The following is a 24,674-nucleotide window of genomic DNA, read 5'->3' on the forward strand; positions in this document are numbered from 1 at the left end:
GAAAAGTAGATTTTTAGAAGCAACCAATAATGGAGTGTGCACTGATGATGCTGAATTATAATGTTATGTCTGAAACTCATTTAATATTCAAACCAATATTACTACAATAAGTTTTTCTAAAATAGGCAAATAAAAAATCTTGCCTGAGAGCATCAAATATATTCAAACATTCTAATAAAGTTGATTAAATAAAAGGTAACATCAAATACTTGGGAATGAATACATCATTCCCACATGTAATAAAATGTAAGTTAAAGTACTTTATATTTGCACAAAATAGATCCGAGATTAAAAAAACCTATACGAATACCTAAATTAAATGTAAAATAGCAAAACAAACTCAAATGCAAGTAACTGCCACTGTTCCCTTGACGCTTTAAAACATCCCTTGGGAATTAAAAAATTTACTAACACTAGTGCTAGTTGTTTTCTTCATTTTTAATATGAGAGCTCATTATTTATTAATATGAAATAACAAAGAATTCATTTCAATATACAAAACGAAGAGTTGTCTTCAGTTTTCAATTCTTAAAGCTTATTACTAATATTTATTTTGCTTAAGACGTAGCATTGAGAATTACTTACATGTAACACGTTATGAATAAAAATAAGTCAATTTTGCTGATATAAAAATTATTCCCCTGAGAAAAAAAGTCTTTCATTATATGCAATGTGTTCTTTCAGGAAAGAAAATAAAAAAATTAATGTTAGCAATATTAAAAATAATTTAAGATAACTATATCTATTTTTTTTCCAAAAATTAATGGCCATTTATGTGTTACATGAAAATAATTACAGTTTATTAAATTCAGGATACATCCAAAATAAAATGTTGTCTGACCAATCTCAGAACAAGAAAAATCAAACAGCTACCATAATAGAACTGTGCTTCTAGTATAATCGCTTTAGCAAAGCATGTACCATATAATCCAATTAGTTATATAAGCATCTGCCTTCCTCACGTTATATCATAAAATGTGACGGTACCAAAACTGATAGTCATCTTTCTGTTCAAAGAACCCAGTGTTCTAAATAATCACTAAAATGTCTTTTTAATTAACTTAACGTATGATTAATGATTAAAATTAAAATGCTGATCTGATCGTGTGTGTCAATTTTAAAGAAAAAATGGTTTTAAATATATCTACAGCATCTTATTAAGAACAAATTATAAAATCAAGAACCCATAGTGAAATGTATTGTTCAAACTCATAAAATATTTTGTTTTTTTCCAAGTGCCTAAATCCTAGTCAGTGCAGAGACAAGTTTGTCTACCATCAGTAATCAGTCACTTAAATTCCAGTATTTACCTTAAATTTTATCAGGAATGAAAGTATGAACTGTTGTTTCCAACTTTATCTAATATTTTGCATTTATGTTGGTTCCTAATTATATAGAAAAATAATGAGAAAATTAATTTTTGGTATTTTAAACAAATTAACACATAAAGTATGGATTAAATGCTACATTATATGTGACTTTCTGTCTCATATTCTTATCATTCCATGTTTCTTGTTTTTCCTAAATATTAAGTAAAATTGCACTTCTAAATAGGGAAGATAGGAAACAGAACAGAACATTCCTAGTAATCATGGTAAAAACATGATTAAATATATTCACTCTGAATAAATTAAAAAAAAAAGACTAAATTAACTCAAGATGTCTACCAACAAAGGCACCATAATGGGAAAGAAAGATAAATGAAAACATTAGTTGGAATAGTATTACCTGAAATTTCACTTTGTAGAATAAAAATTTTTTATGCCTTTTATATATTCACAGATATAAAGTAAAGGTGAACAAATAAATGTGAAAAAGCAGGTAATGTTCCATATTCGTTGTGCTCTTATCCAAAAATAGCACATCTTTCTTTATAGGCCAGGTTTCTAAAAATATATCTTTTTATAGAATACTCTAGTATACTATATTTGTTTTCTATACTATTATTTTTAGTAGTCAAGATAACTAAAAAAAAAGAGAGAAGCCCCAGGTATTTATCTTAGGCATTAAAAGATGTCTGTAAATTTACATTTTAGTTTTTGGGGTAGTTATCAGAGCATACTCCTGGCTCTGGGCTCAGGAATCCTTCCTGGTGGTGCTTAGGAGACCATATTGGGGTAAGAGGGAATCAAACCTAGGTTGACCACATTGCGAGGCAAATTGCCTGCCCCACTGTACTATCACTCCAGCCCTGTAAATTTACATCACCTTTTAGCAATGGCTTGCTGAGAGAATTCAATGTGCTATTTATTAATCTACAACAGTAAAGACGTCTATCAAATGTCATCATGCAGTCTTAAAATTAAGTACAAGTTGGGATTTTTAATCAAGATGTAAACATGAAATTCTTAGAGCAAGAACCAGAACTTTGGTACCGGGAGGCAAGTGGCTTTGATAGAAGAGATTAAAACCTAGGACCAACTACATTTTGCATGAATAAGTTTGAAGGGAGTGGTTACAAAAGCCAAGCAAAGATATAAAGACAGCTGATTTAAATAGCTTAGCAAACCACTGAGATAGTTGTTAAAGTAGGTTGGTTTTTTTTTTAGTATTATTTGTCTTGTTCCCAAATGCTACTGAAACTACAAAATCATATATATCTTACTATAAATCAGACTTAAAAGTTCATTAAATTTTACCATTGTTAAGTAGTCCCTACCCTCCTGAAAGGACTTGCTTATTTGTAGTAATTCAGTACTAGATCTTTTGGTTTGCTGTTCTATTGTAATACAATAATTCCATTCCTGAAGCACTGGCTTTCATTCTATTTTATTGAAATATAATGCCAACTAGTATTATTTATGCTATTCTAATCTTATCACTCATATATGTGTTCTATAAGAAGTAATTCTAAGATGATATGTTTTATAATCTTCAATTATGCCACAGAGTGAAATTCTGACTTAAGTGAAATGTTATCAAGTTGACTGTTAATCTTTAATTGGGCCCCCAAAACCTAACTTACACTGGTTCCATATTCCAAAGTGAATCTAAGGTGATACTAAATAAATCTACACAATGAGATACAATTCTATAGGGATATGGAATTAAAAAGTTTTGCCAATAAAAAAGGGTACTGCCATAAAGATTATTTTATTTGGGACTAAAATGAAATGTGTTTGGAAGGAAGATGCAAAAAAATGTTATCTTCCATGAATGGTTGAAAGGTATAGCTTAATTATTTCAACTGTATAGATGTCTGGTCTTCTGGTCACAGGCAAAGAATCAGACTGCTACTGATAAAATTCTAGCCATAGTCTTTCTTTAATTAGAATAATTAAAAGACCCCTGGATTGCTATTAACTAAAGAAATATAACCTTTCGACTTAACTTCTCGATGTCTGAAGTCATCAAATAAAACAAGATTCCAATCCATTTATTATGACTGATGTGTGTTGCCTAAAACTTCCTGCAAAACTTTAGCCGTATTGCATGTCTAGAGTTTATGCTTCAGTATTCTAGAATGTCAACTTCATTAAGTAGAACATTTATTTTAGAACCTAAAGAGAACCAAAAACGAGTCTGGTTTCTTTTATCTGCATTTTTGTGTACTCATTTTCCTATTTAGAAAAAGACGTTACCTCTGGGGCAAATTTCCTAAAATCGTAAATTAGAAAAGCAAAACATGCCAATACGTTGCTTTACAAATATACTACAGTTCAGTCTGTGTCAGAGAAGAACATGAAGTGTGTAATTAATTATACAGAAATTTTATTTAAAGAAAAGCAAAATAAACAACCACAATATTCAATTAGAAAAATTAGAAAAAAAAACAACAACTGCTTTCATGTTTCTTCAGTGATCACTCAAATAAGTTTTCCCAACCAAAATCGAGTGAAAAAGAAATAAATATAGTGAGCAGATGACACCAGACAAATTCAAAATACTACTCTGTCTTCCTGTGTTCTTTCCCACCAGAGTGTGCTGTTGAAAGTTCCACAACTATTATCTTCTTCCTCTTGTTCTTTAGTGAGCTCTACAAAAACCTAAATGAAAATAAATATATGAATACAGGATTCTGTAGAGCAATCAGCAGCAATTTTAAATAGATAAAAATTTAGTTAATAAAAACTTAGCACAATACTGCCTGGGCAGCATGTCACTTGCATCTCCTCTCCTGATATATAGACTTAGCTACTTTCATGCAGGTTAGGTATTGGGGCTCTCCCCACCTTTGTAAAAGACCACACTCTCTCTTTTTTTTATTTGCTTTTTTGTTTTTTTGGGGGGGCACACCTGGCATCACTCAGGGCTTACTTCTGGCTCTGTGCTCAGAAATCACTCTTGACATGCATGGGGGACCATATGGGACGCTGGGACTTGAACCTGGGGCCATCCAGGTCAGCTGCATGCAAGGCAAGCGCTCTACCACTGTGCTATCAGTCCAGCCCCCATACTCTCTCTTAACAGCATTTACTCTTTTTTATCCTCTTTCTCAGTACCTCCAAATAAAATAATCTGCTTTTACTTAAAAACAATAGCCACCAGTAGCAATCAGCATAATTTTTAACTAGATTAAAAAGTTAGTCTGTATCTATAAATATTTAAGTATCAAAAGATTTGTGGCTGTTATTATCTAAATGGGATCATCTCCACTGTCACACAAGAACAGATGGTTTTTGATGAATATATACTTGAAATAGGATTTTCATAAAACATTAAGTATAAATACTTGGGCAACTGTAATTTTAAATATGCTAATAATACATATCTTTATTACAAACCATATTTTTGCTGAAAAAAACCCCAGAGCTATTCATAATAGGGATCATAATGTTTTTAAATTAGGCACTGATTTAAAAATAACCTAGAACAAAATATGCCTGCTCTTCTTCTCCTGCCTGAATATGTACTTTATTCTATTTATTCACAGAATCTTTAAAAAATATTGAATGTTATTGAATATTGAATGTACCTGTTCCAATGTTGCTTGAGAAAAGCTATATTCTTCAATGGCAAAAGTATGTTTAGCTATTAAAATATAAAAACAGTATATTACTTATCAATATCTTTAAATAATAATAATGGCAATAACCAACTAGGTAATTCATAATTTTTTTTCAATTTCAGTCATCACTCACTTCAACTCCAAGCTTCCCAAACATTTTCCTTTCATTGCTTTCTTTCCCTTTCAATATGTTTAATGTTACCAGGAATTTTTTTCCACCTTCTCTTGTGCCTCTCATCTTTAACCTGCTTTATTTTTCTTCTTCATTATTAATTTTTTCTTTCCCGTGTCTCTTGACTGCTGGTTCCTATCTCCCATTTCCCCATTCCAACAAAGTCTGTGTTTGACTTTTTCAAACTACCTTCTGGATGTCAATCCTATATCTGGTCATCGACCTGAGTATTTAGTTCAGTCTATTCTATCTTCAAATTGATGGTTTTCTATTTGCTCTTTTGATTCAATTGCTCTTGGCTTAGAAGAGCAAGCTTTCTTCTAAACCACTCAAAGCATCCTCAGGAAATATACATGATACATAGTTTATAACTACCATAAAATAACTTGTAAATGAGTAATTGGCTCATCCTGGAGCTTCTTTCTACTGTATCAGCCTGTATATATGGTAAGTACTGGGATAAAGTTATCTTTTTTATGCTTACAATGCCAGATTAAAAAGCTTTGAAACATGGAAGAGTGATCACCACCTTCCACTATGAATTTTTCTCTCCTGCTGTCACTGTAGTCTTGAAATCCTTGCTATTTCCACAGCCCCATGAGAAATAAGGATTCAAGAAATGCATGTTCCTACTTTGGAACTAAACTAGTTGATGGGTAAAGTTGAAAGGTAAAGCTGAACGACCTCAAAGATGCAGGAGGTAAAACTGCTGTCCACTAAAGATAAAAGATTCTCACAGTGGATCTACAATCCCTTACAGTATGAACATTTACCTTTATCTTAGACTATTAGACTTACTTTGTAGAATGATATGTTTTTATTTACAAGAGTTTAGTTTCTCTGATAAACTGATTTCCAATTTCTAAACTTTGTAAATAAAGTTATTTTGGCATTTTAAAATCTCCTTATAATGGTTTTTCAAATATCAATTACCTTCTTCCAATTTAGAAAAAGATTGTGAAAGGGACTGAACGTCTTCTTTAGGAATCTTATAAGCCAAAATAGAAGAAAAACTAAAAACAAACAAACAAAAAGAATGCATGAGAAAAAATTTTAATTCACTATTTTTTTTTAATGCTGAAGTTCAAAATAAAATTCAGTAAGTTCTGTTTATTTATATTTAGAAAGTACTGGCTTTAGTGCTTAATATTTTTATGTATAACGTAGTAATTTACATTATTCATGAATAGGTACTTAACCATACTGTATTATCCAATATAGAAAGATTAACATAGAAAACTAACTTCCATAAAAAATTTTACTCATCAGACTACATGAGCCCAAGATTAATAACAATAAGACTTTCCTTCAATCTTTAATAAGCCCTTTATGACTGCGATACCGAAAAATATAACTGAAATTTAAAAATCTTTACCTTTCCTGACGGCTTGCATTTGGGAAAATATACTGAATTTCTCTTTGAAGACGGTCAATTTCGAGGTTTTCTATCCAGTCCTTTAATTTAATTTCCAGAAAATAGCCTTTTCCAAATTTACTTTTCAGATGTTGGACTGTCCCGATACATCTGTAGTCATTTTTAAAAGGAAGTTCCACATAAAATTACTTGTCAATGCTAAATAAAGATTTCTCACTTAAAGAATGCGCTGAAGAAAAATTTTAGCAGAATGCTTTTAAGTTTCTAGAAAAGCTGCAAAAATAGTGGGACCAGCTCCTGCTATCCCTTATTCAGTTTCAGTTCCTTAATATGGTTATCTTATGCCATGAACGGAATTTAACTTTCATTGGATTTCCCTGGTTTTTCTATAATGCTTCTTTTTCTGGGCCAGGATCTAACCAAGATGGCAACTACACTGGTTGTTATGTTTCCTTAGTCTACTTGTCTATCAGTTTCTTACTCTTTTCCTCTTTTTTATGACTTGGGCAGTTTTGAGAACTGGTTGGGTTTTTGGTAGATTGTTTTCTCTCACTAAGAATAGTCTACTATTTTTTTTCTTGATTTCACTGAGATTACAGGTTTGTGAAGAACTAGAATTAAGCGCTGTTCTCATTGCACTGTATCAAGAATTATATGATATTCATATGATGTTGTTGGGCAGATGTAATATTTTCAAGTTTCTCTCCTCTAGTTACTCTTTTCCCCTTTCCATATGTTAGTAGAGACTTGCTAAGTGTGTTCTTGGGAGATGGGGATTTCTACTTTTGGTACAAATGAGTTGCCTTTTCCCACATTCATTTGTTATATGATCATATATTATAAATGTCAAAATACACTAATAGCTTTGGGTTATGATCCAACATCATGCTCCACAATTTTTGTTTATTTTTGTTGGTTTTTTGGAGGGGGGAAACACCAGGTGGTGCTCAGGGTTTATTTCTTTCTCTGTCTGTGCTCAGAGATCATTTCTGCTAGGGTTCAGGGAACCAGATGGGATATGGGAGCTCCAACCCAGGCTGGCTACATGCAAAGCTTTACTATCTTATTCCAGTTCCAAAACTTAACAACTTTGAAAAATAAAGTTCCAACTTGTTGAATGAAGCCAATTGCAAATGCAAAAAATCAACCAGCTACTTTGGAGCACAGAATGAATAAATTGCTAAGTAATATTTAGAAGGCTAAGTGATTTGAAGACTCAAGAAGGAAACACTTATTTTTAAACATTTCACTGAAACATTTTTAAACATTTCAATTAAGATGCATTACAATAAGTTTTTGAAATGCTATTCAAAAATCTATCTCCCACCTGCCGTTCATTGCTCAACCACATACCGTAAGTGCCCGGCCACCATGATCGCCACTCGGTCACAGACAGCCTCAGCTTCTTCCATATAGTGAGTGGTCAAAATGGCAGCCCGTTTTTTGTTCTTAAATGCCGTTCGGATTGCTCGCCTGCAAATCAAGTAAGAACATGAGGCATCTGAATTTTAATCTAAATAGTTGCATTTTTAAAAAGCCATATCTTTTATTAGATTAATTTAAAATATCCAAGTCCCAATTGTTACAGTTATCATAGCCCAGCAAATTATGATTCATCTAAGTTATTAACCCTGCCCTTTGAAAACTGATCAAACAGTGGCTCCATGATTTTTATATAATCCCATGTTAGAAAATCAATTCAAAAAGAGGTTATTTGAGTTATAAAAAACTGATTACATATTGTATTATAAAAATAAAAGCCACAGAATCATAGAAAAATTTTAATGTGCACATAAGAACAGCTCTTATATTTTCAGATATGAAAAATTTATACTCAAAGGGTTGATTAACACTGAATTTTTTTTCTTTTTGGTTTTTCGGGCCACACCCGTTTGATTATCAGGGGTTACTCCTGCTAAGCGCTCAGAAATTGCCCCTGGCTTGGGGGGACCATGTGGGATGCCGGGGGATCGAACTGCAGTCCTTCCTTGGCTAGTGCTTGCAAGGCAGACACCTTACCTCTAGCGCCACCTCGCCGGCCCCAACACTGAATTTTTAAGAGAAAGTCTAACTAAAACTGAAGATAATACTATGAGTAATATTTTTTAATATGTTAAGTGACTAGAGAAAAAATTTTGTTTTGTTTTGTTTTTTTTTTGGGGGGGCTACACCTGATGGTCTTTTGTCCTGTTTCTGGGCCCAGGGCAAGGTTCAGAAGATCATGTGGGGTGTCAGGGATTCAAGCTGGGTTGTTGTATGCAAGGCAAATGCTTTACTCACTGTACTAGGTCTCTGGCTTGGGGGATAACACTCTATAAAACTTTCAAAGCTGTTATATGGTTCAATGGTATAAGACACCTCAAGGCCCTGGATTTGATATCTTAGAATCACATCGAAGAAGATAAAAAAAAAAAAAAAGGGATAAAGAGGGAAAGGAATGGAAGAGAAAGAGAGAATGGAAAAGAGAAAAACTTTGAGACAAATGTACTCTGTTTTAATAACTGTATATATATTAAATTTTTCCTGAAATAAATAAATATTAGCAGTTCATGGATAAATATAAAGTTTAAAAATGTTTATGGGAAGTTAAAATTCATCATTTTTAATTCCCATAAGATTTTACATTAAAAATGTATATTTAACCAACATAAAACCATTCATTACCATAAAATATATACCTGATTCTCTTTCTCTAAATTCTAAATACAAGCTATCATGTGTCTTATATGTCTTTTAATGTCATACTCACCACATATGCTGTTTGGCTTTAGGATCCATACCTGTAGATGGTTCATCTAGCAGAGTAATTTGAGGATTTCCCAGCATACTTAGGGCAAAACACAACTAAATGGAAAGAAAACAGGGTGGAAGGAAGCACTAAGTCATCTAAGTAACCTACCAAGGAAGTATCAGGCACTAAATTCTCAATAAAACATACAAATAAATAAAACATAAATAAATATAATAAAACATAAATAAATACAATAAAACATAAAACATACACCTATGTACTTAACAAAAGTACCTTTCGCTTGATTCCTGCAGGTAGTTTCTTTATATTTTTCTGAGAATGTTCTTTTAAATCTAGTGCATTTGTTATTCTGCAGAACAAAAAAAAAAAAAAAAACACATACACACAAATGAGTGTGTGGTGAATATAAATAGTGTGATTGCTGTCTAGCACATTTCACTGAAGTTTACTATATTAGACCTCTAATTTACACTGCTTTGAACAAATTAATAACTTGATGAGGGAAAAAGACTCAGTGTGATTGTGAAACATCCAAAGAGTCAGCACATGTGTGTCATCTCCTCTATCCCAGCAACAACCCCCACTACAAAGGGAATAATTAATGAAAGAGTAATTTTATAGTTAGTGTGTGTTTTAACAAGCAATAGAAACTATGTGGTGCAGGCTGGTGAGGGGGTGAGTGGGAAAGTGGGAACACTGGTGGAAGGAAGGTCGCACAGGGAATGGTATTCAAATATTAAATGCCCGAAACTGTAGGAGATACAATTTTGAAAAGTATGGTGTTTAAATAAAATTAAAAAAAAAAAGGTCAGTTAATATTAGCTTTTTAGTACTAGGTACTTTCTAGAACATTAAGTACAGATACATTCCATTAATTCTACAGTTTGAAGTTTTAACTTACCTTTTTATTGTCACAGCTATTATAATTTTGTGAAGAATAAAAAATAAATAAATTACCATTATCTATGAAAATTATGTTCCACGGAAATGCTTGTTACCCAATTTTAAAACACAACACATAAACCATTCTCTAGGTAAACAAAGGGTTCTACATTTTACCGAGTTACGACTTCCTTCACGTCACTTGCGCTCATTCCTTTAATAGCGCCATAAATTTCAAAATGTTCTTGCAAAGTGAGATCTGGCCACAGAGGGTTTATCTGAGGACAGTAGCCCATACATTTAGTGGAATCATCATCATCAGTGGCGTCTAAAGAATAACCTCCCAGAAATACCTACAGAAACAAAAATAAATTTTAAAAGAAGTTTTTTGTTTTTTTTGTTTTTCTGCTCTCTCTGTATTATGAAGGAAACAATGAGTAGATTCTAACAGATGCCCTCTTACATCAAGAGTAACAGCAGGTCAGTATTTTACTCTATTCACAAATAAAGGATAAACATAGCTATAACCGAGTCTGATAAATAACATGGTCAGAATGGGTAATTGGGAATATTGTGTGGACATTCCTGGGCCCAGATTTTAACTCAGATTAGCAAGAAAGTGTCATTGGTAAGTAATGTCACCCCAGCCCCATCTTCCTGCATGACCCTACCTGATGGTAAGACCTGCCCATTTCTGGGAGGGGTCTTTGGAAGATAACAAAAGGATTGCCTGACAGGTAGGAGGGGAGTTGGAGAGAGATTCAGCAAGAGAGAAGCAGAAGGGGTGCTGGCAGGATGGAGAGTTAGGAAAGACAAGGTTGAATGCAAGGCTGATTATTGACCCAGCATAAAAGGTTTTAAAGCTTAGGAGTCACACGTGATGGCTAGGGCCTTGAATAAAGCTTCACGTCTCCTAAAACCTGATTACTGTGAGTCTTTTCTCCACCACTATTCTGAACCTCAGTCTCTCCAGCTGGAGGGGGTTGCAGGCGGGTGGCCCGGGCTGAAGGAGAAAGGCCCTCCATCCGTCCCACTATCATCCACCTCCATCCAGCACTTCATAATTAATCTGTTTTTCTACAAGTACTATTTGGGACAAGAGGTAAAGTCCTTTCAGTCTTTTGTGAAGTAAGACACACCAAATATAAAGTGAAAGAAAAAATATGCCTGGTTGCCTGGTTATTCTCCAAAAAACAATTATTCTATTGTTATTGGTATAAAGTAAGCTAGGCCAGAGAGGGGCAGAAAATGGGAACAGAGCACTTTTGTATATGATGGAAGAGACACTCATAAGGACTATTTGGTGGTAGGGACGAGACTAGTTCCTGTATTCGCACAACTTTATCCAATTTCCTTCCATTGAGTTTGCAAACAAATAATTGTAGTTGTAAAAGTATCCATATGTGGGGCCTGAAGCGGTGGCACAAGCGGTAGGGTGTTTGCCTTGCACACACTAGCCTAGGACAGACCACAGTTCGACCCCTGGCACCCCATCGGGTCCCCCAAGCCAGGAGCGATTTCTAAGTACATAGCCAGGAGTAATCCCTGAACGTGACTGGGTGGGGCCCAAAAACAAAACAAAAAAAATATCCATATGTGAATTGTAAAAGTATTCATAGGTAAATGCATATGTCTATAAAAATCTAACCATGTAAGTTATTTTCACAGCATCAGAATCTCAAAACATCATGATAAATTTGCTTTGATTAAAAAGTTAAATCATAATCTAGAATCCCAACACATCACAGTTAATTTACTTTAATTTAAAAAAACATGACATCCCACATGCTTGTAAATTACCTGGCCTGAAGTTGGCTGGATATCACCAACCAGAATGTTAATCATTGTGCTTTTGCCTGCACCATTTGGACCCAACAGTCCCAAGATCTCTCCTAAAAGAGCAGAAATAAAAAGCATCGAATATGTCAGACTGAAAATTAATCTTTTGGAAGTGATTTAAAAAATAAAAAAAATTAAGGGCAGAAATGACAGCACAGTGGAAAGGGTGTTTGCCTTGCATGTAGCCAATCCCCAGCACCCCATAAGGTCTCCTGAGAACCGCTAGGAGCGATTCCTGAGCACAGAGCCAGGATTAACCCCTGAGCACCACCAAGTGTAAAATCCCCCCAAAATAGTAATTAAACACCAGCCTTTTTTCACACAGAAAGAGACGTATTTAGTAGCCACTTTCTTCACTTTTCTTGTAAGAAAATCTTTCTTGTCATCATATTCTTTATGTAAGTTGCTGACCATAATAGCAGGTTTCTAGTAAGGAAATACAAAAAGATAATTACAAATAAGGGATCTATCATAAAGTGATAGGCTGCATACAACTCATAACTATAAGAACTAATCTGCTAATAAAAGGTGTCATGCACTTATTGACTTATGATAAAATAATGCTTATTTAGAAGTAGACCAAAATAATTTTTTTTCAAAGAAATCTTGTTTTGTCTTAGAAAATGTTCATTTTAACACCTGTAAGTGTGGGGCTGCTCTTTTCACATTTAATGCAATGATAAAGATGATAAAAATTTGAATTACCTCCTCACAACACTGACAACTCATCAACTCTTTAACCTTTAGTCTTTCGGCTTTGACATCTTCATCTTCATCCTCATTGATGGGGGGATCTGGAAACTTCCTAGTTTTGGATTTTTTGGACAGCGCCCTAAAGAGATAATGGCAGTAGATTTCCCAGCAATGAAATAGTAAAAAATGTAAGTCCCACATTAAGAGAAGATTGAAAATAGGACAAATATACAATCTATAGTTTGAAAGGTAGATGCTAGACTATTTTAATTTATTTATATATATTTAATTAAATTAATTAATTTAATTTAATTAAATATATTTAATTTATTGACACCATTTGAAAATAATCTAAATCCACTCATTCATTCAAATTTTTTGACTAATATATGTCAAGCAATATTTTCACACACATATAGTTCTCAAGATTTAAAAAAAAATAAGGATTATTCCCTCAAAGAATTTACAGTCTGGGTATGAATGAGCTTGCCCAAGCACACTAGAGGAGACACAAGATTTGTGCTACGAAAGGAAGAGACAGGAAAGTGACAGAGATCAAGATAGAGGTCAGGTGTTTGCCTTGCATGCAGCAGGTTGGTGGTTTGAATCCCGGCATCCCACATGGTCCCCCGAGCCTGTCAGGAGCGATTTCTGAGTGTAGAGCCAGGAGGAACTCCTGAGCGCTGCCGGGTGTGACCCAAAAAAACAAAACTAAAAAAAAAAAAAAGATGAATCTCATAAAATAAAGTTTATGAGTCTGGCCTTGGACAAATTTGGGTGGTCTCCATCTCCAAGATGTCCTATTAACATCCCAAAGGGAAAGATATTAAAAGAGAAAGTAAAAGGGCTAAACAATATCCCCAACTAGACAAAGTAAATGGAAGAGGGAATAAAGACAAAATTATTGAAAGTTATAGATATGTGTGTAAAAATGTAGAATTTATGATTGTTTCCTGAGATGGAAAGGACATCCATCAGCAGTAGAAATAAGGTGGGGTAAAGTAAGGGATACAAAGACAGGATAATTACTGAAAAAAAAAATAGATTGGAAGATATCACATAAAACAATGGTTCGAGAGGCTGGGACGGTGGCGCTAGAGGTAAGGTGTCAGCCAGTGCTAGCCTAGAACAGACTGCGGTTCGATCCCTCGGCATCCGATATGGCCCCCCAAGCCAGGAGTGACTTCTGAGCGCATAGCCAGGAGTAACCCCTGAGCATTACCGGGTGTGGCCCAAAAACCAAAAAAAACAAAACAAAACAAAACAATGGATCGAATCACCAAACATTGTTTAAAAAGAAAGAGCTGAATTTATTTTTGGGATAAATAAATTGCATTTAATGTTATTTTCCTCCTGCTTATAATTACATTTCCCAAAATTTGTGATTTTCATTTTTTGACAGAGCCAAACATATAGAAAATGAGGTTGCTGAAAGCCTATGATAGTGATTAATTGTGTGGAAAAAATGTTAGGTTAGGGAAAAATGTAAAATTGGGGATTAGCTAATACATTCAAGAGAACAGAAAAATCTCAAGGGCGTGAAATCACAGGAGGAAAGTAAGATAGAATTTTTACAGATGACAAGCAATAAGATCTCTGATGCCAAAAGATAGGTTCAGTGGGATAAAAAAAATTCTGATTTACATAAAATCCAAAATTGAAAAGCTAGTCTATGAAAATGGGCACCAATGTGAATGCTAAAATATTCACTAATTAGGCAAAAAGGAAGAAGAGCTCAATGCAAAGTATGTGAGGAACACCCAATTATTTCTACTTTCTTAGTTTTCTGGTATGTTAAAATTCAGCAATAAGTAAGAAAAAAATGTGTGTGTGTGTGTGTGTGTGTGTGTGTGTGTGTGTGTGTGTGTGTATTTGTGTGTGATAAAAATAAAAGAGAAACTCAGGACTAATTTTATACCAAAATCTATCCTTCAGTAAGTTACCTTTTCCTAAAATTTAAAAGAAACTGTATGTAAAAATTTCAGACTTGGAGGAAATATTTTCAAATCAATAATCTGATCAGAAACTTTATTCTGAATAATAATTCAAGAATATAAGGACAGTCTGATCCCTTTTTTTTTTTTTTTTTTTGGTTTTTGGGCCACACCCGGCAGTGCTCAGGGGTTACTCCTGGCTGTCTGCTCAGAAATAGCTCCTGGCAGGCACGGGGGACCATATGGGACACCGGGATTTGAACCAACCACCTTTGGTCCTGGATCGGCTGTTTGCAAGGCAAATGCCGCTGTGCTATCTCTCCGGGCCCCTGATCCCTTTTTTTAATAGAAAAACACGTATATATTTATATATAGAGAGAAAGAAATCACAAGTTTGGGGAAATGTAAATTATAGATATAACATATTTATATTTATTTATATATAACATATAAAAAGACATGATATCATGAATCATCAGGTAATGCAAATAAAAGCAGTAATATTGAAACTCAACTATTAACCACTTTGTGATCACAGTGTTTAAATCGAAGAAAAAAAAAACAACAGTAAAACCCAACTTCATACCCACTAAAATGGCTTCATGCCTGACAGAAGGGAATACTACAACACCCCATTCCCAGCAGAAGAAGGGGACCCCCAGAGGTTTACAGAGGTGTCTGGCATCTAGCATCTATCTCACATGAAAGGCATGCACTTTCCAGATCTCTCTATAGCTGTTTCTTTATAGAACCATTTTGTCCTTGAAATAACTCATAGTTCTTTTGGTCTGAGGTCAACAGTAAAGTGTGGGATGTTCATAAAATAATATTGCTCTGAGAAATAATGATAATAAAATACTTTAGCACACTATGAAAAGGAATAGACTGAACCACCCCCAAAATCTGCCTCTTTCATAGGATTGTTCTGAGCTCATTATTTCTAAGAAACAGATGTTCTAGAAAGCCCAAGTAAATAACTCTTATTCTCTTTCTCTCTCTCTCTCTCTCTCTCTCTCTCTCTCTCTCTCTCTCTCTCTCTCTCTCTCTCTCTCTCTCTCTCTCTTTTTCTTCTCTCTCTGTCTCTTGACTCTGTCTCTCTTTCTCTCTCTCTCTCTCTTACACACACACACACACCCTCACCCCAGGTGTCTCTAAATCTTACAATATTTATCTTTTGTCCTTATCTGAAAATGGATATTTAATGCACTGACAGCCATTTAGAAATGATACTTGGCTTTTTTCTAGGTTACATTTCCTATTAAGCTTTTATTTGAAGGACCTAGAAAGAGACCTAGAAAAGTCCTGGAAATTTTCAGTAGAGAAAAAAATCACCTAGAAATTACCAAGAACCTCTAAATGAGTAGAGAGAAAGTTATTTTTATTCCCTCACAGCCATAACATAGGTTTTTCAAAACCACAAAAAATCAGGAGTCATGCAATAAAAGACTATATCGAACATAATTCCATTTATATGAATGTTCACGCTTGGCTATAGAGTCTTCATAAAAATCATATAAACAGCCATACAGGGTTGGGAGGTTTAAAGGAAGGATATAAGGAAATATTGACTAATAGGCACAAGGTTCTTTCAGGGTTGATTAAAATCCTCTAAAATTAGATTATGGTTACTGCTGCACAGTTCTGTCAATATACATAAAATATTTAAACTTAAAAAAAAAAGGAACTGACCTGAAAAAGGGATCCTTTCTTATCAACCTGCCTCCGTATTTTTTCTCATAGTACTGCAAAATGAAAATCCATAGCACACACTGCATATAAGGCTAAAAGAAAACACAAGGGGAGTTCAACCTTCATTTTTTATAACAGAATGAAGAGCACATACAGTAGCTTTCTTGCCTCCAACAGAAGAAAATTATCACAAATAAAACTAATCAATATTTTGTATGTCATATAAATTAAAAATAAACTGAGGGCTGGAGAGATAGTATAGCGGGTAAGGCACTGGCCTTCACAGCTGAAACAGGGTCAATCCCCAGCATCATATATGGTTCCCCGAGCAACCAGAAGTGATTCCTGAGTGCAAAGCCAGGGGTAATTTCTGAGTATTTCTGGCTGTGGCTCCAAAACCAAATAATAATAATAATGTTAAAAACTGATTTATATAAACCAAGGAAAATTGATGTAGGATCTGGTCTCACAAGCAGTGCCCACGCAGAACACAAAATTAACTAGTTGTTAGCTTTATCAAAATTTAAAAGACAATAATCCTTTTCTTTTTGCTTGCAAATAGTAGAATCAGTAACAAGAAAAAATAAGTTATTAAAGTCAAACATTCAATAAATAAAAGTATGACTACCAAAATGTGTATTAGCTACATAAATGAACACACTTTATTTGTATGCACCTTTATTTATTTTTTTCTTTTAAGGACACATTTGGCAGTGCTCCGTGATCACTCCTGACCAGGCTCAGGGGAGGACCATAGGGAAAACAGGGGATCAAACCTGGGCCAGCTGCATGCAAGGCAAGTGCCTTACCTGCTGTACTATTTTTCTAGTCCCCAAGCACCTTCACTTTTATGTATCAGAATTTTTTTTTTTTTTGGTTTTTGGGTCAGACCCAGCAGCTCTCAAGGGTCCCTCCTGGCTCTATGCTCAGAAATCACCCCTGGCAGGCACAGGGGACCATATGGGATGCCAGGATTCGAACCACTGTCCTTCTGCATGCAAGGGAAACACCCTACCTCCGTGCTATCTCTCCAGCCCCAATGCATCATTATTTTTTTGTTTTTTGTTTTTTTGGGGCCACACCCGGCGGTGCTCAGGGGTTACTCCTGGCTGTCTGCTCAGAAATAGCTCCTGGCAGGCACGGGGGACCATATGGGACACCGGGATTCGAACCAACCACCTTTGGTCCTGGATCGGCTGCTTGCAAGGCAAACACCGCTGTGCTATCTCTCCAGGTCCCCAATGCATCATTATTTTTAAAACACACAGACACACAGACATACACACACACACACACACACACACACACACACACACACATTAAACCAAATGACTCTTATTGCTAACATATGAAAAAAAAACTTACCACTATAACTGCCACAACAATTCTAGCCCAAGCATTGGTGTCATCAGTTTTTTGAATATTCTTCCAAGAAATCTAAGACAAAAAAAATGTTTTTGAAAAATTATCTGTTGCTGATACTGTGGTATAATGTTTGGTTCTTGGGTCAGAATCATAATTCTCTGAGGACTTCTGAGTGATCAGGGTGACAGGAGTTTCTTCCCTTGTTTAAGACAAGTCCCTTTTGAGTAAAGCTCAATTGACTTTTTCGAGGTAATTCTTGTGGGCTAATTCTTGTAGGCTGCCAGTGGAACCAACTTCTACTCAAGTGATGAAAGGATTGGAACTTTGAGCCTTATCTACTGCCTGCCAGGGAGGGAACATGGCTTAGGGGCTCTTTAGTATGTAGTGCTACATACTGGAACTTTCATAAACATCCAAGACTAGTTTGGAGAGTTCCCGAGTGACAGCATCCATAAGCTGGGAAGATAGTACATATCAGTCCAATGCTCCAACCAGCATTTGGATTCTTTATGAATTTGCCTTAAGTATCCTAACTTGTCTAATAAAGTGGCATAGCAATGACAGCCCATCTCAGATTAAATCTGAGAAAGGAATCATTAGACACTGGGCTGTAGGCAAGTCAGATTAAAAAAAAAAAAAACGTGGGTGTCCTGGGCACCTCATTACTTCCAACTGGCATCTGAAGTGGGAGGCAGTCTTGGAAAAAGCAGTTCTTAATCTGTGAGATTTGTGCTAATTCCAGGTAATTAGTGTCAGAATTGTTTTGTAGGAAAAAACTTCGCACATTGGGGATCTGGAATGTTATTAGTAATTTTCTTTTAGCTACAATGTCTAGAAATATCAGGATTAGAATGAAAGAAATGCATTTTATTTAGCAAACATCTATTCTCCATAAATAAAAATCCTTTTTAGAATCCCAATTGCCAAATATTTTTATCTTGAGATGTATATATTAAACACTTTACACTAAAGCTAAGAAGTGGGTGACTAAAAAAACTTCTTAAACAGTAACATTATTTTTCTTATCACATGAAAATTCCTTTCCATGTCTAGACTTCATAAAACTAATTTATTTGATCTTTTCTTAGAAAAGCTTGTTATTCTTCATTCTCTTTCATACCTTCCCTGATAAATTACCTGATTTAATTCTTGAACACCATTTCCACATCAAACACGAAAATAAAATTATATTTGTAATTCATGACTATCATGTTGGATATCAAATAATATATCATAAAGCTTCTCCCCAGAGACTAAGATTCAGAGACATGCTTTCAAAGGCTTTATACAAATCTTAAATTTCTGAATTAATATAATTTCAAGTGAACCACGGCGACTATAGGTTTCACTTTTTTTTTTTAACAAGTCTTAGTACAAGAATTAAAACATCAAAATAGGAAGAATTTACACAACTTAAATACCCAAACACTTACCTTTATGAAAGAAATCAGACATCCCAGAAGTGGATAGATTGGAATGACTACACAAAACGTAGAATGAAGAACAGTTGTAGCTGTGTATCCCAAAAAGAAAGTAATTTCGGTGACTGCAATACAAACCAACGCTGTCTAAAGGAAAGGGAAAAAAAGGGGGGGGTTGAAGTGAGAAATTATATAAAAGTGCTTAGAAAATTTCCTAGAAAATTACTTCTAATTTTAGACTTCAGTATTAACTATGTTTCCTCTAGTAAAACAAGGATCCAGAAATGTATTAGCCAAGAAAGCCTCAGGATGCTAAGGATGCTAAGATAGCCTATAGTTGGCATTCTTGACATGTAGTAAAGAAATCTCAATATTATCTCCTCATGGAATAAATTATACACACACACACACACACAGAGTCAGTCAGTCAGCCATCTATTTAACACAGTACCATGTTTAGTATGATCCTGAGTTTATGATGTTCAACATGTGAGACAAAAGAATATAAAATATAACTTACCACAGAATAGATAAATGACCAAAATTCTTTGGTATTTAAGATTTTTCTAAAAGTGAAAGAAGTAATATAGGTAAACAGAATAACTGATGGAACATAACCAATTAGGCAAAACACCTGTAAAACACAAATGCATTTTTATGTCAAAATAAGAAGTTAACAAAAGATGTAATATAAAACATTGGTAGTGCTAAAATATTCAGTGATTCTCTTCCAATTTTACTGCTCAACAAAACACTGAAAACTGAAATCATGTTTATCTGCATTAAATCTTAAATCAACAAAACTCTTATCTTAAAAACTTATCTTAAATCAACAAAGCTCATACTTTAAACAAATGTAATATAATACTAATTGTCATTTAACTAAATGCCTTTGGGGCTGGAGTGATAGTACAGCAGGTTGAGCATTTGTCATGCACGCTGCCAACCCAGCTTTGACCCTCAGCATCCATATGATCACATGAGCCTGTCAGGAGTGATTCCTGAGTGCAGAGACAGGAGTAAGCCCTGAACACCAATGAGTGTGAACCCCCTCTAAAAAAAGCTCAACAAAAAAAGCAATGCCATTTGTAGTTATTTTTATGACAAAATACTACCTCTTATTTTTAACTAGCTAGTTACAATTTCATTTTTCTTAATTAGCTATAGTATTTAATTTTGAAAATTTTTATAAAAATCAACATGCAAGGGCTGGAGAGATAGCATGGAGGTAAGGCGTTTGCCTTTCATGCAGAAGGTCATTGGTTCAAATCCCGGCATCCCATATGGTCCCCCATGCCTGCCGGGAGCAATTTCTGAGCAGCGTGGAGCCAGGAGTAACTCCTGAGCACAGCTGTGTGTGACCCAAAACCAAAAACAAACAAAAAAATTAACATATAATTTTCAGCATTCTCTCTAGAAAAATTGCTAAGTTTCATATCAGAGATCCCAACATCACTTAGATGTTCTCCCTTTATAATAAATATAAATCATGAATATGGAAGAGACTTACCTGTAACTCACAAGTAAACAGAAATGCAATTAATACCCTTACTTGGATTTTAAGCTATATTTGTAATTGTATTAATCATTTAAAAGATGATTAAACAACCTATACAAAAGACCTCAGTTTCTTTTTATTTTTGTCCTTTTTTTGTTTAATTTTTTTTCTTTATTTAAGCACCATGATTACATGATTGTAGTTGGAGGACCTTAGTTTCAAGAAATTAGCTTCTAATATTAGCACTGTTATCATCATTAACATCAAAGCTGTGCTCTGGATTTTACGCCCCCCACCCAGACTATTTCAAAAGACTTAATGGGACATGTCTATCTCCTTCGAATATTTCTTTAGATGTATTTCCTTAATAGGTATAATCCTTGTTGAATATCTTCTATGTAGTAGCAATTTCCCCCATTTTGGGGGATCTGTTGAGTAGGGAAGTCTAGTAGATAAATTTCTCTAGTGTTTAGAGTTCATGTTAGAACCAGGTTATAGGGATTGTTGGGCTTTTTACCTCTACCCCCATATGCACCAGTAACATCTTGTGGCATTGTTCCTCTTTGCATAAGCATATTAAATTGGGGAAATCTTAAAAAATATTGCCTATGGTAATATTAATTGGTTTTGTTTTGGTTTGGTTTGATTTTGTTTTGTTTTTTTGGGTCATATCCGGCAGCGCCCAGAGGTTACTCCTGGCTCTATGTCAGAAATCTCTCCTGGCAGGCTCGGGTCCCATATGGGATGCCGGGATTTGAACCACCATCCTTCTACATGCAAAGCAAATGCCCTACCACTAGCCATCTCTCCAGCCCTGTTAATATTAATTGTATCAATAATGAATAGATATATAGACTGTACATATTATATAAATATATTTATAATTATATACTATGACATATATAATACTCATAATACATTATAATTGTACTATATTGTAATTTATAGCATGATAATTAAAGATACTTAATGAAATATTATGAATATATTATTTAATCAAATAATAAAATTTGATTATTTATATTGTTTATATTATTTTATTAAATCCTATAAATATAATGATTAACAGTAATTATTATAACTAAATAGATGCCAGGTCTCCTTTCATTTAAAAATTAGTATCCAAATTATACAATTTAGCATGCCAAGTTATACTTTTTAATAAATAACAATCTGGGCCCAGAGAGATAGCAAGGTGGCATTTGCCTTGCAAGCAGCCGATTCAGGACCTAAGGTGGTTCGTTGGAATCCCGGTGTCCCATATGGTCCCCCGTGCCTGCCAGGAGCTATTTCTGAGCAGACAGCCAGGAGTAACAACCCCTGAGAACCACCGGGTGTGGCCCAAAAACCAAAAATAAATAAATAACAATCTATTCATAAACAACATAGTCATTAACTTACCACAGAAAGGAAATCCGCAGCATAAAAATATAATCCATAATGAAATGCAAACAAACTTGCTAGCATCAAAATAAGAACAAGGAAAAATAAAGGAATATCAACAATAGCTTGTCCAAGCCAATATGCAGATGGTAAAAGACCAGAAAGTTTTAGTTGAGTATAGGCTTTTATCTAGAAAGGGAAAAGGGGAAAAACAGTGATTGCAATTTATAAAGAACCTTACCAAATTATTATAGAACTCTCAATTTCACATGAACCGAACATCAATTTTGCATCGTATTACAGTTTTATGAATAATAAAAGTCATCCTGAAAATTAAATATAAGTTCCATTTAGCTCATTATTTTGGTGATGTAACTGCTTCAATATATTTTTAAATCAGACTAAAGCAATGCTGTATGAAATTCAAAACTAAAGTGAAAGATATAATTGGATTACAGCTATACAAATAATCAATAGTTAATATAAAGCTGTTTTTCTAAATCTGGAAATAAGAAACACGTTTAAACAGAAAAATATTCTGTTTGAAAAAAAGAAACCTTTCATTAAGACACTAATTAACTTCCAGTACTTCCTGGATTTATGTAGGGCTTTTAGCTTATATTTTTTTGATAATGTAAAATAAGTTATATAAAATGCATAAAAGTTGTCATTTCTACTATAAGCAAATAGCATTCACCTATGTACTCATAGGAAAATGACCATAATTTTCTTCTCATACTTATTATTTAAACTTGAATTTTAAAAAAATTATTTTACGGGGCAGGAGAGATAGCATAGTGGTAGGGCGTTTGCCTTGCAAGCAGCCGACCCAGGACCAATGGTGGTTAGAATCCCAGCATCCCATATGGTCCCCCGTGCCCACCAGGAGTGATTTCTGAGCACAGAGCCAGGAGTAACCCCTAGGCACTGCCGGGTGTGACCCCAAAAAATTATTTTACACATTCAAATACCTAACAGTTTTATACATTTTATTATTTTTTACATTTTACACATTTCATGTCATCTATAAAAGATCTACTTCTAATAATTAAATAGGTAAAAAAACTAGCCAGTGAAAATAATTAAGAAAATGGAAAGACATAATAAAAATGAACAACTTCCTAAAGTATGAAAACATAAACCAATCCAAATAAAGTTATTTCACATAAATTTATTTCATAATCCAATGAATGTGTTGTTCACAGATTGTTGGTGAGAATGTAAAAACAGTGTATCAAGTCTGGTAAAGAGTTCAATAATTTCTTATAAAATAAAATAAATAAAAATTTCTTATAAAATAAGACATGCAAACATCTCTTACACACCAAGGTAGGGTTTGGATGAGGATGACCATTTTCTACATTTACCAAAGAAGTTTTTTCATTCAACAAAAACTAAATGCCTGAGAAATGAAATACATTATGTAAAAAGTTAAAAAAAGTCACCTACTCTGTCAATTGAGAATATAATTATAATCATATTAGATTAATATTTTATTAATCATGACTATTAGATAATTAGATTATAATATTAGATACATTATTGTAAACAAGCTGAGTCAACTTCAGCACATAATATAAACATTCTTACTCTCAAATTTACTGATGCCTTAAAGTGGGTATCTAAACTTCCAACATAATAGGGCCCAAAGGGTATAACTTCAAGCACACAAAAAAGTATTGAACAATAAAGTTTGTTGTTCGACTTCTACAATCCATGTAATTTATATTATATTTACTTACTCCTAAAAAGTGATAACTACCACTTATGCAAAATGAGTCACTCTTTACATGGGATTTATTTCTAGCAAAATACATCTGCAATTTTTTTTTTTTTGTTTTAAATGGAGTCAATACCTTATGGTTCTCTGCATTTTCCATGGCAAAGTAAGGTGGCATTGCAGTAACGATGATTCCAAGCAAAGCTGCTTGAAAGTAGAGCTCAATTCTAAAAACGATGTCTGTGATTTCCTAAAAGACAATCACAGAAAGAAATAGAATGGAGAATCCCTTGGTGTTAACTTACAATTTTCTAAAAGACTGTATTGAAGCCTGTGAAGAAACCCATTATCGTTTCTACCCAAAGCATAGTGTCCATGAAAGCACCAGTGGTGGTGTTACTGACAGCAATAAGACACGTGATTAAATAGCTATGTGATTATTTTAAATCACTGTATTCCTTATATTTATCCGCAACCTAACAATCTGCACATATAAATTAAACTTTGTCATTTAACTTAAAATAAATCTTCTGAGTCAGTGATATGAGTCAAAGAGGTGGAGCAAGACCCCAAATTGCACCCACAACTCTACATGGTTCCCAGCACTGCCAAGCACCAAGCACTCTGGCATGGACCCCAGCATTAGGCCTTCATGTCTGCATCTCTGATCTGAAAGTGGCACACCCCACAAAACAGCTGAATGAGGCCTCTATTTAGAAAAACAAGATAAGAGAGCTGGGCTCAGAGTCCCCACAGGCCAGGAGTTCTGTCCCTCTTGCACTGGCATGTGGTGGGCACTGGGCTGGACAGCTAGCCAAAGACCCCCGGATTGCCAATTAGTCCGGGGGGCCAGATTCCCCCATGCCAGAATGGTCTTCACGGCCAGATCCGGTAATGTTGGTCCGGGGCGATGGGAAGGGTGGAGGAAAATCCCTCCCCTATGCATTCATTCACAAACTGCAGAGGTGAGAGCTGGGCTCAGAGACCCCACAGACCAGGACAG

At 34.4% G+C, this 24,674-nt stretch overlaps 1 protein-coding gene across 1 annotated transcript in view; it reads right to left on the minus strand.

Moving 5' to 3' along the window:
• Nucleotides 1-3,694: 3,694 nt before the first annotated feature.
• ABCA5 (ATP binding cassette subfamily A member 5) overlaps nt 3,695-24,674 on the minus strand; it is an 80,303-nt gene continuing 59,323 nt past the window's right edge. Inside the window, exons 23-39 of the mRNA XM_049772794.1 lie at nt 23,808-23,921; nt 21,970-22,140; nt 19,591-19,704; nt 19,083-19,217; nt 17,650-17,721; nt 16,285-16,376; nt 12,674-12,800; nt 12,280-12,394; nt 11,930-12,021; nt 10,307-10,482; nt 9,521-9,596; nt 9,245-9,339; nt 7,849-7,968; nt 6,496-6,645; nt 6,054-6,133; nt 4,916-4,971; nt 3,695-3,986 (exon numbers count right to left, since the gene is read on the minus strand). Of these exons, the coding sequence (XP_049628751.1) occupies nt 3,879-3,986; nt 4,916-4,971; nt 6,054-6,133; nt 6,496-6,645; nt 7,849-7,968; nt 9,245-9,339; nt 9,521-9,596; nt 10,307-10,482; nt 11,930-12,021; nt 12,280-12,394; nt 12,674-12,800; nt 16,285-16,376; nt 17,650-17,721; nt 19,083-19,217; nt 19,591-19,704; nt 21,970-22,140; nt 23,808-23,921 (1,893 nt within the window). The 3' untranslated portion in view covers nt 3,695-3,878. The remainder of the gene's footprint in view (nt 3,987-4,915; nt 4,972-6,053; nt 6,134-6,495; nt 6,646-7,848; nt 7,969-9,244; nt 9,340-9,520; nt 9,597-10,306; nt 10,483-11,929; nt 12,022-12,279; nt 12,395-12,673; nt 12,801-16,284; nt 16,377-17,649; nt 17,722-19,082; nt 19,218-19,590; nt 19,705-21,969; nt 22,141-23,807; nt 23,922-24,674) is intronic.

The sequence above is a fragment of the Suncus etruscus genome, chromosome 1 (genome assembly GCF_024139225.1).
Source record: "Suncus etruscus isolate mSunEtr1 chromosome 1, mSunEtr1.pri.cur, whole genome shotgun sequence".
Lineage (NCBI taxonomy): Eukaryota > Metazoa > Chordata > Mammalia > Eulipotyphla > Soricidae > Suncus > Suncus etruscus.